The 12,144-nt window shown below is 43.1% G+C and overlaps 4 protein-coding genes across 4 annotated transcripts; all 4 read left to right on the forward strand.

The window, feature by feature from the left end:
* Positions 1-2,966: 2,966 nt before the first annotated feature.
* On the forward strand, positions 2,967-5,868 carry BCR41DRAFT_392813 (galactose-binding domain-like protein; the record flags this gene model as incomplete). The annotated part of the gene is made up of 8 exons (XM_022028508.1): positions 2,967-3,054; positions 3,636-3,769; positions 3,894-3,910; positions 4,021-4,183; positions 4,305-4,424; positions 4,566-4,892; positions 5,008-5,146; positions 5,300-5,868. 8 exons carry the CDS (start codon positions 2,967-2,969, stop codon positions 5,866-5,868), a joined length of 1,557 nt encoding a protein of 518 aa, XP_021885203.1.
* Positions 5,869-6,035: 167 nt separating this feature from the next.
* Positions 6,036-7,183, forward strand: BCR41DRAFT_155883 (hypothetical protein). Its single transcript, XM_022019616.1, has 3 exons — positions 6,036-6,787; positions 6,900-7,016; positions 7,123-7,183. Exons 1-2 carry the CDS (start codon positions 6,202-6,204, stop codon positions 6,908-6,910), a joined length of 597 nt encoding a protein of 198 aa, XP_021885204.1. The 5' UTR covers positions 6,036-6,201; the 3' UTR covers positions 6,911-7,016; positions 7,123-7,183.
* Positions 6,900-8,604, forward strand: BCR41DRAFT_300313 (Vps5 C terminal like-domain-containing protein; the record flags this gene model as incomplete). The annotated part of the gene is made up of 4 exons (XM_022020560.1): positions 6,900-7,016; positions 7,152-7,424; positions 7,528-7,629; positions 7,741-8,604. 4 exons carry the CDS (start codon positions 6,900-6,902, stop codon positions 8,602-8,604), a joined length of 1,356 nt encoding a protein of 451 aa, XP_021885205.1.
* Positions 8,605-9,566: 962 nt separating this feature from the next.
* BCR41DRAFT_346843 (hypothetical protein) lies at positions 9,567-10,917 on the forward strand. Its single transcript, XM_022022972.1, has one exon. It carries the CDS (start codon positions 9,783-9,785, stop codon positions 10,740-10,742), a length of 960 nt encoding a protein of 319 aa, XP_021885206.1. The 5' UTR covers positions 9,567-9,782; the 3' UTR covers positions 10,743-10,917.
* The last annotated feature ends 1,227 nt before the right edge of the window (positions 10,918-12,144 follow it).

Consider the following 12,144-nt stretch of genomic DNA (forward strand, 5'->3'; position numbering starts at 1 on the left):
ATCCATCCACATCCACAGCATCGTCCTCCGTCCGAAATGGACCATAGACCTTTTATCTCACCAGGTCCGTATCGCGACAGTAAGGAGATCATTGATGACGATGAGGTCATGTCCGAAAAAGCGGATGACCAGATCGGATCTCCCACGGATTGGAAAAGTGGCGCAAGCACACCAGTAGTAGCAGAAGCACCCATCGCAAAATATCCAACTCAACGGTCAAATAAGATGAACCTTGATCATATGATCTGGCCTACGAACGACGTGGACATCAAGTACACGCCCGGCTCTTACTACGGTGCCATGGAAAAAGATGAGGATGCTGCCAGGATTGAAGAAGAGTTTAAGAAGGCTTCGCCTCCACCAGAATCTGATGAGCCGAACCCCAAACGGAAGTTGCAGCGGTTATCATCAGGGACAATGGAGTCCATACCAGCCAAGCGTGTCAACACGCCCGGCAAGGGGACGAATTCCGAAAAGTCAAGCAGCCAACCAGGGTCCAACAAGAATATATTAAAACCTTTTTTTCGTAAGATCGCATCGCTCGCCAACAGGTCGGACGCTGCGCCAACGCCAGAACCTGAACCATCACCTCAGCCACCATCCTTAAGATCGCATCCTTATTTGGTCCGCTATCGCGTCTCCCCTGCGTCATCCAGCACCAACCTGGCTGAGTCTGAAATGATTACTCCTACAACCCCGACATCGTCAAGGACCATGAACTGGCAACCAGATGATTACCCGAGTCAACAAACAAGAGTATCATCGGCATTTCAGATGAAACCGCCGCCACCCCCATACAGCGGCCAAGACCAGGAAGCAGACCTTGAGAGGCAACCTCGTCCTATGGCTACGGGTCCCTCGCGACGCCGACAGCATCGATCTCGTGAGCCATCATTGTCTCTACTTGCATCTGAGCTTTCGTTTGAGCCTCGGTCGAGTCTATCCCCTATGCACGAAGAGACTAAACCTGATGCTGAAATGACTCACCCTGCAACATTGGCACCATTATATTTCCCTCCCAGGCCTCAGACAGTCCAAAGTGGTCCCCAAACCATGCAACAACCCTTGTATGCACATCCGCATGCATACTCATCTGAGCCCATTCAAGGCTATTCGACACCACCGACCACTCCCATGCGGAAGGAACGGTCTGCTAGTGATGCTCGCGGCATGAAGGAGTATCCGTTTGAGCACCAGCCAACGTCAACTGCAGCTTCATCACATAGCATACCAATGGTCGCTTCTCCCTCGTCAGAAGTAGATGATAATGCGATGCAATGTGATGAAGAATCCATGGCTAGTGTGTCGCCTACCTCTGTGGCCACAGCTACAACTAAGCGGTTCCACTCTGCACCGGTAGTGTCTGTCTCTGACCCTCCACAAGAAAAATATAAAATGAGCGCTCCAGAGAGGATAGAGACAGGGAAGCCGAATGCAGACATGTCTTCGTCAGCATCAGCAGCATCACCATCGCCTTCCTCGGCTCATAGCAGCCACAGCCAAAGAGAGTCAGTCGAAAATGAAGCAATAGCTGGTAGGCATTGGATACCGAGACATGCGCCTGCACCACCTCATCCCTCTGTTCAATATCCTCACTCTCATTACGTTGCCTCCTACTACCCTGCCTCTAATGTGCAGCTGCTCCAAAACCCAGCAGCAGCAACAGCAGTAGGGCCCCGACCCGTCATGATGATCCCTCGAAACCCACAAACTCTTCCCGGGTTGAGCTCGAACTCCAACTCAAGCCCCAACAAGATACCACAAACATCCGTGGCAGCTCGTCCGGCCCGTCAGTTTGCTCCAATCCGGCCCAGGACTCCTACAACGAACGACGAAGACTCAAAAGGCCGCGTAGTCCCTGCGGCTACTGAGACTGTGCCATCACCAAGCACTACTACGGCTTCATCAGCCACTGCAGCCTCAGCTTCAAGCCAAAAGAAGAAAAAGAATTCAGTATCGTCCGAGTCCAAGTCCAAGGCTCAGTATCCCCCACCACCATTGCGCCCATTAGTGCCAACAGTGATGGCGACGGCGGCACCACCTCCATACCGTCCCCCCCAGTTCATTGCTTATCCTGCCCCATATGGCCCTCAACTTCGAGCGCCTGATGGAACACCGATTCGTTCCCCAGCCCCTATAATGATGGCGGTAGACTATCCTCCCGGTGCTCTTGCAGGACATGGGCACCAATTTATTGCAGCAGCTCCTCAAACGCCAGGGGGTGGCCCTGCACCCACAAGGCTCTATATACCTGTAATCCCTGTCATGTACAACAAAGCACCAGTAGCGGCTGCTCCAATCATAGGGTCATCATCATCTGGAAAAGCACCCGGGAAGCCAAACACGCCAGCCAAAATCGCACCCAGAATACACCGTCCTTAAAAAAAAAAGTGATATGGTTTGCAAATATTTAATGATTAAAATGATGTAATAAAAATAATGATTTGCATATTGATCTACTTTGACGCGTATCTGTAACATAATCATGTTGTAGTGTAGTGGTGGACGAATGCTGTAAAGAACGCGACAAGTTAAAAAGAAGCCTCGTAATGCCCCGTAAGACCTTTTTTTTTTTTTTTTTTTTTTTTTTTCGATCCAAGTGAACTGAAGGACCTAGAAATGATGCTTCGAGTTACAGGTTATAGCTCAGTGGAGATAGTGCGACAAAAAAGGAATGTCGCTTAAACATTATCTTTTTTTTTTTTTTTTTTTTTGCCATAGAAATAGAAGCGATGATAACTTGTATCCGTGATTGAGTATTGTGTAAAAAATAAGAAATACATAACGTGGGTGCATGTAAAAAGAAAAAATTTCAAGCGGGCCCTCATTTTTTATTTTATTTTATTTTTTTTATTTTTTATTTTTTTTACGTTAAACACATTAACCACGTATTTTCATTGCTACATCACACCACACCATAACCAAACTATATACCATACTGCACCGTACCACACACCACACTATCTATGGGTCAGGTTCAGAGTAGAGAGATAGACGAAAGTCATTTCAAGCTGACTGTTAGTGACAAGGATGCGCTGATTAGCAAGTACATCGGTGAGTATTTTTTTTTTTTTTTTTTTTTTTTTTTTTTTCGGATTGTATTGTGTTGGTGACAGAAGCAAACAGCGGTGACGACAACTACCACGGCGACAACAATAGCAACATAAAGTTTAAGAAACAATAGAACGATACAAGTAGCAATGAGTTGACAACCAACAACGTGTTGGAAAAGATTAAAAAGAAAATCAGTCGGTAAATGAATCAACTCTATAGTGCAAAAAAAAAAAAAAAAAAAAAAAACAGTGGAGTGGCGGCGCTGTCAGACAAACGCAAAAAAGAAAAAAGAAAAGAAAAGAAAGAAAAACGCGAGAAATCTTTTTGTAACATTACGAGCAAGCGCATCAATACATTTATGAATGTGCTTGTGTTGAACTGGGGATGGAAAGTCCTGGGTATTCTTTGTGTTTGTTATAAGAGTTATCGGAGACGCGCTTGTCGATTGAGTGACCATGGGGGGCAATTTTCAATCAAGCAATCAAGCAATCAAGCAATCAAGCAATCAGTCAATCTTTTTTTTTTTTTTTTTTAAATCAATGGTCCATTACAACCGAAAAACTAATCATTTAATCAATCAGAACTGGCCTCATCCGCGAGAGGTGGAAAGGTCCTTGAGACTTCGGACGAACTCTTTGGCGAGGGTTTCCACTTGATCAAAGAGGGTCCTGCTATCGAGGACAAGGACCGCGAAACCCCCAACGGTTTCTGGAAAGTATGTACAATACCAATACAATTTTACAATGGATGATGTCACCCTTCAAGGTGTGGTGCTTTATCCACACGTTATGAATATTAATGGTTTTTTTGCTTCTCTATCGACTTTTTATTATCGATAGGATGGCTGGGAGACAAGGTAAATAACCTGGCTAGAATAAGCTGAGGTTGCTAAAAAAAAAAAAAAAAAAAAAAAAGTCTTGTTTCAAGCCATGATACAAATATTTTTTCTCTATCTCATATTTATAGGAGACATAACAAAAAGACCCACCACACCGCTATTATTCAACTTGCCAGTGCTGGAACAATTGCTGGCTTTGATATCGATACTTCGTTCTTTGATGGAAGTCATCCCTCTTATGCCTCTGTCGAGGCTTGCCTTAAAGTTGATGGAGTTCAGGACAAATATGAGGTGCGTCCGTTGAAGATGAAGAAAGGGGTCTTTATCAGCGGTTACTAGTTGGGATGATCAATGATCAGGTATGATTTTCTTTCGTTATCTTCTGATACCTCTTTTCTTTTTAATAAATTAGTGGAAGGAGGTTTTGCCCAAGGTCCCTTTGAGTGGAAACTCACATCATTATTATGGAATCAGAGCATCAGATGATGTCTATACTCATGTCAAGCTCAATATGTTCCCAGACGGAGGAATTGTAAGATGCACAGACAAAACAAAGACAATCATTTACTCGTTCATTTTCAATCCGTTGTTATTAGCCTTTGTCGTGGCAGAAATGAGTTTCCTCACCCGTATTATTATATTATTGGTTACCATTCCTTGTTTATTATCCTAGGCTCGTCTTCGTGTTTATGGAAATGTGTCCCCCATCTTCCCAGATGAAAAAACGGTCTTGAATCTGGCCTCACTTTCAAGTGGTGCCCGCGTAGTCAAGTCGAGCGATGAACGTTACGGAAAGTCTTCTAATCTTATTCTCCCTACCGAGGGCACCAACACCCGTGATGGCTGGCAGACTCGTCGTTCTCGTGTGGAAGGACATTACGACTGGGTTGAAATTAAATTGGGTGCTATGGGTCTTTTGGAATCACTGGTTGTTGACACCACCCACTTCCGTGGAAATCACCCTGACTTTGTCAGCTTAGATGCCTGCAACAGTGAATATGTAAGTAGAGGGATCAAGAAGATCAAGACGTTTATGACGTCGATTTTCCTCCATCCTGTGTAGACAGGGATGACTGGAACCTGACGAATTAACGAATCTTTTTCCTTATCTGTAGAATGATGTCCAGTATGATCCCGATGTCACTTGGGTCTGCCTTTTGAAGAAGTCTCCAGTCCTGGGTGACGAAAAGAACATCTACATCCTCGAACCTACTGAGGATGCTTACACGCATGTCCGTCTTAACATCTTCCCAGGTAAAAAAAAAAAAATCTCTAAGCAAGATCATATTAAATGTTCTCGTAATAGAGAAGCCAAAAAAAAAAAAAAAAAAAAAAAAAAAAAAAAAAAACTAACAGCTTTTCTTTTTCTTTTTTCTTTTTTTTTATCTTGCAAAAAAATACAAATAGATGGCGGTGTTTCGCGCGTTCGTGTTTATGGAGCGCGTGTTCCCGAACCGGTAGCACCTGCGGTGGAAGTTGAAGTTATAGAGGAGAAACTAGTTGACGCTGTAAACGATCTCAAGGTCAACGGATTGTTGAAAGCCGCAGCTGCTATTTCTCCAAAGGACCCATTAGTCGCAGTTTCTAGCACGTCCAACATTACAGAAACCACAGAAACCACAAAAATTACAGAGATCACAACGATTGTTGAGACGACCGAGAAAGTTGTTGAAACAACTGAGGAAGTTGTTGAGGAAGGACCAAATGGCATTGCTACTGATGGTCTTCCAGTCTTGACCGCAGAGGCCTCATCCGTAACCTTGGTTGATGAGGAAACAGCTGAACCAGCAAAGAAGAGTCCAGCCAAGCGTGGACGCGTCAAGGCTGCGGCAAATGCTGCAGTAGCTGCCTCCAAGCTGGCATCGCCCAAGAAGAAGGCCAAGGGTCGCTCCTCTAGTGTGTTGGACGAGGAGGATGAGGCATCGGAGTCATCGTCGGTTTCAGGAACTCCCCGCGCTAAGAAGGCACGCGAGTAAAAAAGAAAAATATAATAGTTGTAGTGTAACAGTGTATCCCAAAAAGAAAATTATTTTGTAGTAATCTTTCATTTGGAGAAAAAGCAGGTGACCCTTGACTGTCATTGTGAGGGCGTGGAGTTGCATGTCGGGGACATCCTTATTCTCATTTATTTCTTTTCATTCGTTCCAACAACTCTATAAATCTATAAATCTATAAATCTATATCCTTCATTCCTTCGTTTCCTTCATTTCCTTCTTTGACACGCAGGCAATAAGCCATTCCAAGGAAAAGAAAGTCTTCAAACAATAAGAGTCTAATCGCCCCAACAAAAAGAATAAAGACAGTGTGCTATGACGTCCCCTACAGGCTCAGTCTCTGACCTTTTAGCAACTTCAGGCACAGAAGGGAATAGAGAGAGTACACTGGATGCCTCTGTCTTCGTGGATCCTTATTCAGAATCTAATCCTTTCGCAGAGGATTTATTGGAGCCTGTTTTGAGGACTTCGACACCCCTCAATTTTGGCGAATATTATCCGCGACCGACGGACATGTCTGCTGCTACTGCCAGTGCAAATGTTAACGACACTGATGATGACAACGATGGCGATAATGATGGTAGCGGTAACAGTAATGATAGCAATAAACCTGAGTCGACTTTGCTCTCAAAATCACTTTCTGGTCTGAACCTTAGTGGAAGTCATCAACAAGAACACCGCGATCCGGAACGGATTTTATCAAGCGGTGATGGTGGAGGAGGGCATCAACGATGGAATAGCGTCGATTCAAATAACCGCTATGATAGTGATGAAGGTCTACAACAATCATCAAATGAACATGATACCATCAGCACTGCTGCAACGACGACACGGCGAAAGGAAAGCGTAGGGCAGTACCGCCCTGAATCAACACGATCCCTTGGATCACAGGTAATGGAGAGTAAATGTAAAAAGATTCTTCCATCCAATTGGCTCAAGACGTACAAAAGTCAACTGCGCAAAACCATTACTAACTGTCTCTTTCTCTTTGTTTCATAAAAAAAACCATATAGATGTCCTTTAGACTTCCTGAGAACGGCGTGCTTCCTTGGTTTGAGATCACGGTGGGTGAACCCCAAAAGGTTGGGGATGTGATCAATCCTCATATTGTTTATAAGGTTCATGTCAAGGTAAAAAAGTGAGAGACAAAATTTCATTTTTTCTGTGCTCGAATTGGTGGTGCGTCTTACCTTGCTCTTTTTTTTTTTATTTATTTTTTTTTTTTTTATCAAAAAGCTAATCTCTTAGTTCTTTATCTTTCTAAGACAAATTCAACAGCATTCAAATCAAACGACTTCACAGTGCAAAGGAGATATAAAGACTTTTTATGGCTCTACAACCAATTAACGACTCATAATCCTGGAGTGATTGTACCGCCAGTCTCAGAGAAACATGCCATTGGACGATTTCAGAACGAGTTTGTAGAAAGCCGTAGAATTGCATTAGAAAGGTGTTTACGGAAGATGACGGCACATCCCATGCTTTATGGCGATCCAGACTTGAAGCTCTTCTTGGAGAGTGATAGTCTCTTTGCGGAGGTAAAGGAGCTAGCCTGACAAGGATGCCTCTATCATTGCTGTTTTAAAAGCCACCGTTCCATATGACAAACATTTTTATTATTATTTTCTATTGATGAATTAGATCAAAGAAAAGCGCCAAGATAGCTCAAAGGGATTCATGACAAAGTTTGGGGAGACTCTTTCAAGTGCCACTACATTCACAAAAGTGCATGAAACAGATGAGGTGTGTTCACGGTCGCTGGTCTAGGGCTGGAATGGTCAATGGCTAACGTGCTGTTGTTTTGATGATACATTTCCTTATTACTAATGCAAACCATCATCTCCCTGATTCTAGTGGTTTGAGTCACGCCGTAATCAGCTAGAAGTACTTGATAGCCAGCTCAAGTCGTTATTAAAGGCGATTGAAGCCATCATCAAGCAGCGCAAGGATCTTGGAGCTTCATCTGCAGAGTTCGGTGAGAGTATTGTGTCATTAGCTAGTACCGAACTAAACAAGCCGCTGGCTAACTCGCTTCTCGTCCTTGGTAACCTCAAGATTCGAATCAAGGAGCTTCATGAGAAGCAAGCTAATATGGACGTGTTAACTTTGGAACATACAGTGGATGAATATATTCGTACGATCGGGTCTATCAAGATTGCATTCATGGCTCGTGCCAAATTCAATCAAAATATGGTGCAGGCCCAGAATGACCTTTCGAAAAGGAAGGCTAATTTCGAGAAAATGAGCCAACCTAGCCGCAAGACCAAGCCTGAACGTCTCCAGCAGCTGCAACAAGAGATTGCAGAGGCAGAGCAACGTGTGGATTCAACCAAAAAGGAGTTTGAAGAGATCTCTAGTTTGATCCGACAAGAGTTTGATCGGTTTGATCGTGAGAAAGTTGAGGATTTCAAACAGAGTGTGGAAGCATTTCTGGCAAGCATGGTCAAGCATCAGCGCGAGATTGTGGGGCTGTGGGAAAACTATTTCAAAGCGCTCAACGGAGCTACTGAAGAACACAACCAAGCACAACAGCAAAGCCAGAATCTTGGCGCATCAAAAGCACAGACCTCATCGCAGGGCGATCTATCACCTGCCACAGGAGCAGCGGTGGATACCGCACCTCAGTCTGCCGTTGACAATTCGTACACTCGGGAAGACCATGGCATCCGGACAAATCAGCCGAATGATGTTCTTTCAGCAAATGCATGGAGCAGCTAGAAATTAGAGTTTTTTAGTCTATACTGAAATACATGTATTAAAAATACAGTGAGGAATAGTTTGCGATGTTTAGTAAGAAAATGTCAGTTCCGCGCACCATACCCATCTCATCGACTGCAAACGACTACTTGGTTCTGCTATTTCTTTTTTCTTTGCATCTATTCATTGTCTTCTCTACTTACATTTCCATGTCTAAAGGAATTGAGACCATTATTGAGTTTCTCCTTCTAATAGTCTAGTGACCAGTGAGCCAATATGTGAAGTATATTTGGGATGTCTTCTCTCGTCTCTCTTCTTACATTAGTTCTTCGCCAATTCGTCTTTCTTCCATTCTTCTGATTTCTTTCTAAACCGAGGCTGAGGGCGGAGCATCCACCACTCTTAGACATCCATTAGATTCTAAAAAAAAAAAAAAAAAAAAAAAAAAAAAAATAAAGCTACAAAGATTTTTGGAAAAAGGTCTTCTTGGACTTCTTTTCAGACTTGCCACATTGAGACTTCCTTAGACTCTTGTCCAATGGGGGAGACTAACTCATCCTCTACAGTAAGCCGCAACGCGCCCAACTGTTCCGAACGCTTCAAAGTTTGTCTGTAGTCGATTAAGTTGATATTATGATATGTATTGAGTCACAGGATTCAAGAGAGTTGCGCAGCTGAGAATCTTGGAGTCATTCTTATTGCAGTTATGAGCGACAAAACGGTTTTCAAGCTCAACAAGAATAGTAACAAAAAAAAAAAAAGTGGCTCTTTTCTCGAAGTTTGACTTGTTTAAATTTGTTGACGCGTTTAGTCAATTCTGTAGAGTGCATAATCATTCCTCTTTTTTCCTAGTCTGCTACGCATTCTTCCGTATTATTAATTTTTTTTTTTTTTTTTTTTTTCTTTTTCAGTTTTATTATATAAAGTTTGTGGCTTCGCCTGCCCATATCCCCATATTTTACCAAATGCGTCCTTTTTTTGTTCTTGCTTATTTATCCGAAAAGAGAAGGATGTGGGTGTTACACGCATAAAAAAGATGTCTACTTTTCTCACGTTTTTTTTTCCTGCCGTTTCTCACGTTCTATGTTCAGCTTTATTCTTTTCATCTCTTCCTCTGTCTCCATCTCTATCTCTCTCTATCTCTGCCTCTTCGATAACCACAACAAGAGCAACGACACGATAAAAAGAAAGTAAAAGAAATGGCTCAAGATTCTCAGGATATCAAGATTGGATGGATTGGGCTTGGAGAGATGGGGCTTGGGATGGCTACCAACCTTCAGAAATACCTCTCTTCAAAATCCTCTCCTTCTTCTTCACCATCACAACAATATAATCTCACGGTTTGGAATCGGTCACCTGGCAAGACTGAAATAGTTGAGGCCCTGGGAGCTAAAAAGGCTTCTTCCCTTCAAGAGCTAGTGTTGGAATCCAATGTCATCTTTACATCCCTTGCAAACGATGCAGCGGTGCTATCTGTCTATCAAGAACTATTCTCTTCCCTCACTAAGCTTCGAATCAAGACACCACTCATCTTTGTAGAAACCTCTACGATTCATCCGAGAACGGCTCAACAGCTCTCAGATCGATTGAAATCACTTGCTCCTCAGCATTCTTATCTACAATGTCCAGTCTTTGGCCGACCTCCTGCAGCTCAAGCTGGGGAATTGGTCTGGGTGGCCACTGGACCTCCTGAACCGATCTCAAGACTTAGACCTTATTTCGAATCCATGTCCAAATCTATTATCGATCTCAAGACCCCAGATGTGAAAGTCGCCAGTTCGTTCAAGTTGATTGGTAATTTCTTTGTTGCCGGTACTATTGAGTTATTAGCAGAGGGGCTGTCGTTAGCCGAGAAGACCGGAGTGGATCAGGAAGCGGTCTTAAAATTCATTCAGTTGTTTTTCCCGGCTCCTTCTTGGACTGGGTATAGTCAAAAGATGGTGGAGGGGTCAATTATGAGCAAAGAAGGTGGTTTCTCTGTAGACTTGGGGATGAAAGATGTGGGTCATATAAGGGATTTAGCCAAGGATAATGGAGCCCATGTACCAACAGCGGATTTGATGTATCAACATTTAACCACTTTGAAGGATCAAGGGAAAGGGAGCCAGGATTGGGGCAGCGTGATTCAAGTCTTGAGAAAAGGCCCGCCTTCATCTTAAACCATATATATAGCCTTTCCCACTTCCCTGTTCCCACTTACCACATCTCCCGTTATCCCATTCATAGTATTTTACTTTCCTTCCTTATGAATGTGAATATGAAGTTGAACCGATGTATATTTGCATCAACTTAATGCAAGAATAAAAGCGGTCCTTGTTTGGTAATATGCTGCACATTATTATACAGTATCAACCTATCTTTAAGAACAACAACCAGCATGTGCCTAAATTCATGCGGGACTTCAAGGTTGCAAGGGCTAAACAAGATCAATATAAGGACAGTCTAGGCGACTACATTGACATGGGCGTACATAGCAAGAGTAGGAGGATCCGGTGTCTGGAAAGCTGCAAACGCAATGACACGACCAGGCGTTTCATCCGTGCCCCATGGCGCCAGGTATCTATGCATGTATTGGATGCAGAATTTATCACCAATGTTCAGCCCAATAGTATCAAAGTCGACAAAGCCTCAGGTGTCGACAGGATCTCAAGGCGCTAGCGTAACCACATACGGCCAATTTCAGCAGCACTTGGATATACATATAGAGACATGACATTACCACACCAGTTGCCCATGCCTGTCATTTCCAATGCTGTACATAGAATACTTACGCAGTACAAGCATGCGAGTTAGTACAGAATACACTATGATGGCCAAGGTGGGACCTATAAGCTGCAACGAGCTCAATCTGGTCAATGCGATATACGCAAGAGATTAGGAGGCTTTTATTCAAGTGAAGCTAATTAGAGCTAACAGTGTGGAAATGAGGCTCTATACCATATACTATCTATATACCACTGAAGCAACCTCAGAGCTCGGCCAAGCTGAGGAGCGGCTATCGCAGCAGCTTCCGTGCTTCCATTTTTTTTTTTCTTTTTCCTGCCTATCGCCTTTGCCTTGGAAGCTACAACATTTATATATATCGCCGCTTAACAAAACAGGAATGGATGAAACTAAGGATGCAAAGTGCGGTTCAATTCAGAGTATAGTATATATATACATACATGTATATAAATTCTAAAGTCCAACCAACCTCTAAATCTCACTGAGATTGGGCTGAGCAACTTCAGAAGTCCGTTCGGCCCCTCCTAAGTATAAGAAGCCCATGCTACTACACTTATCATCAGCGTAGTGAATCTCGGCTCATTACTATTCATGTGGGCTATACACCTATCATACAAGCTATATACCTAATAGAAATAGACAATCAATCAGTCTCTCAGCTGACTGCAATAGATACTACTTGATCTGTCTACATCATAAATCTTCATCTCAGAACTTAGTGAAATACCCCAGGACCATAGTGTGCAGCAAGAACGAAAGAAAGATGTGTTTACTATAATCCAGCGATCTTCGTTAAATAAAAAGAGTAAAAAACTTAACTATAGTAAAATCTCACAA

Source organism: Lobosporangium transversale (assembly GCF_002105155.1).
Source record: "Lobosporangium transversale strain NRRL 3116 chromosome Unknown BCR41scaffold_4, whole genome shotgun sequence".
NCBI classification, from domain to species: Eukaryota; Fungi; Mortierellomycota; class Mortierellomycetes; order Mortierellales; family Mortierellaceae; genus Lobosporangium; species Lobosporangium transversale.

What these genes read in the sequence shown, in the direction of transcription:
- BCR41DRAFT_155883 (XM_022019616.1), top strand. Translation starts at nt 6,202, where the DNA reads ATGACGTCCCCTACAGGCTCAGTCTCTGACCTTTTAGCAACTTCAGGC.
- BCR41DRAFT_346843 (XM_022022972.1), top strand. Translation starts at nt 9,783, where the DNA reads ATGGCTCAAGATTCTCAGGATATCAAGATTGGATGGATTGGGCTTGGA.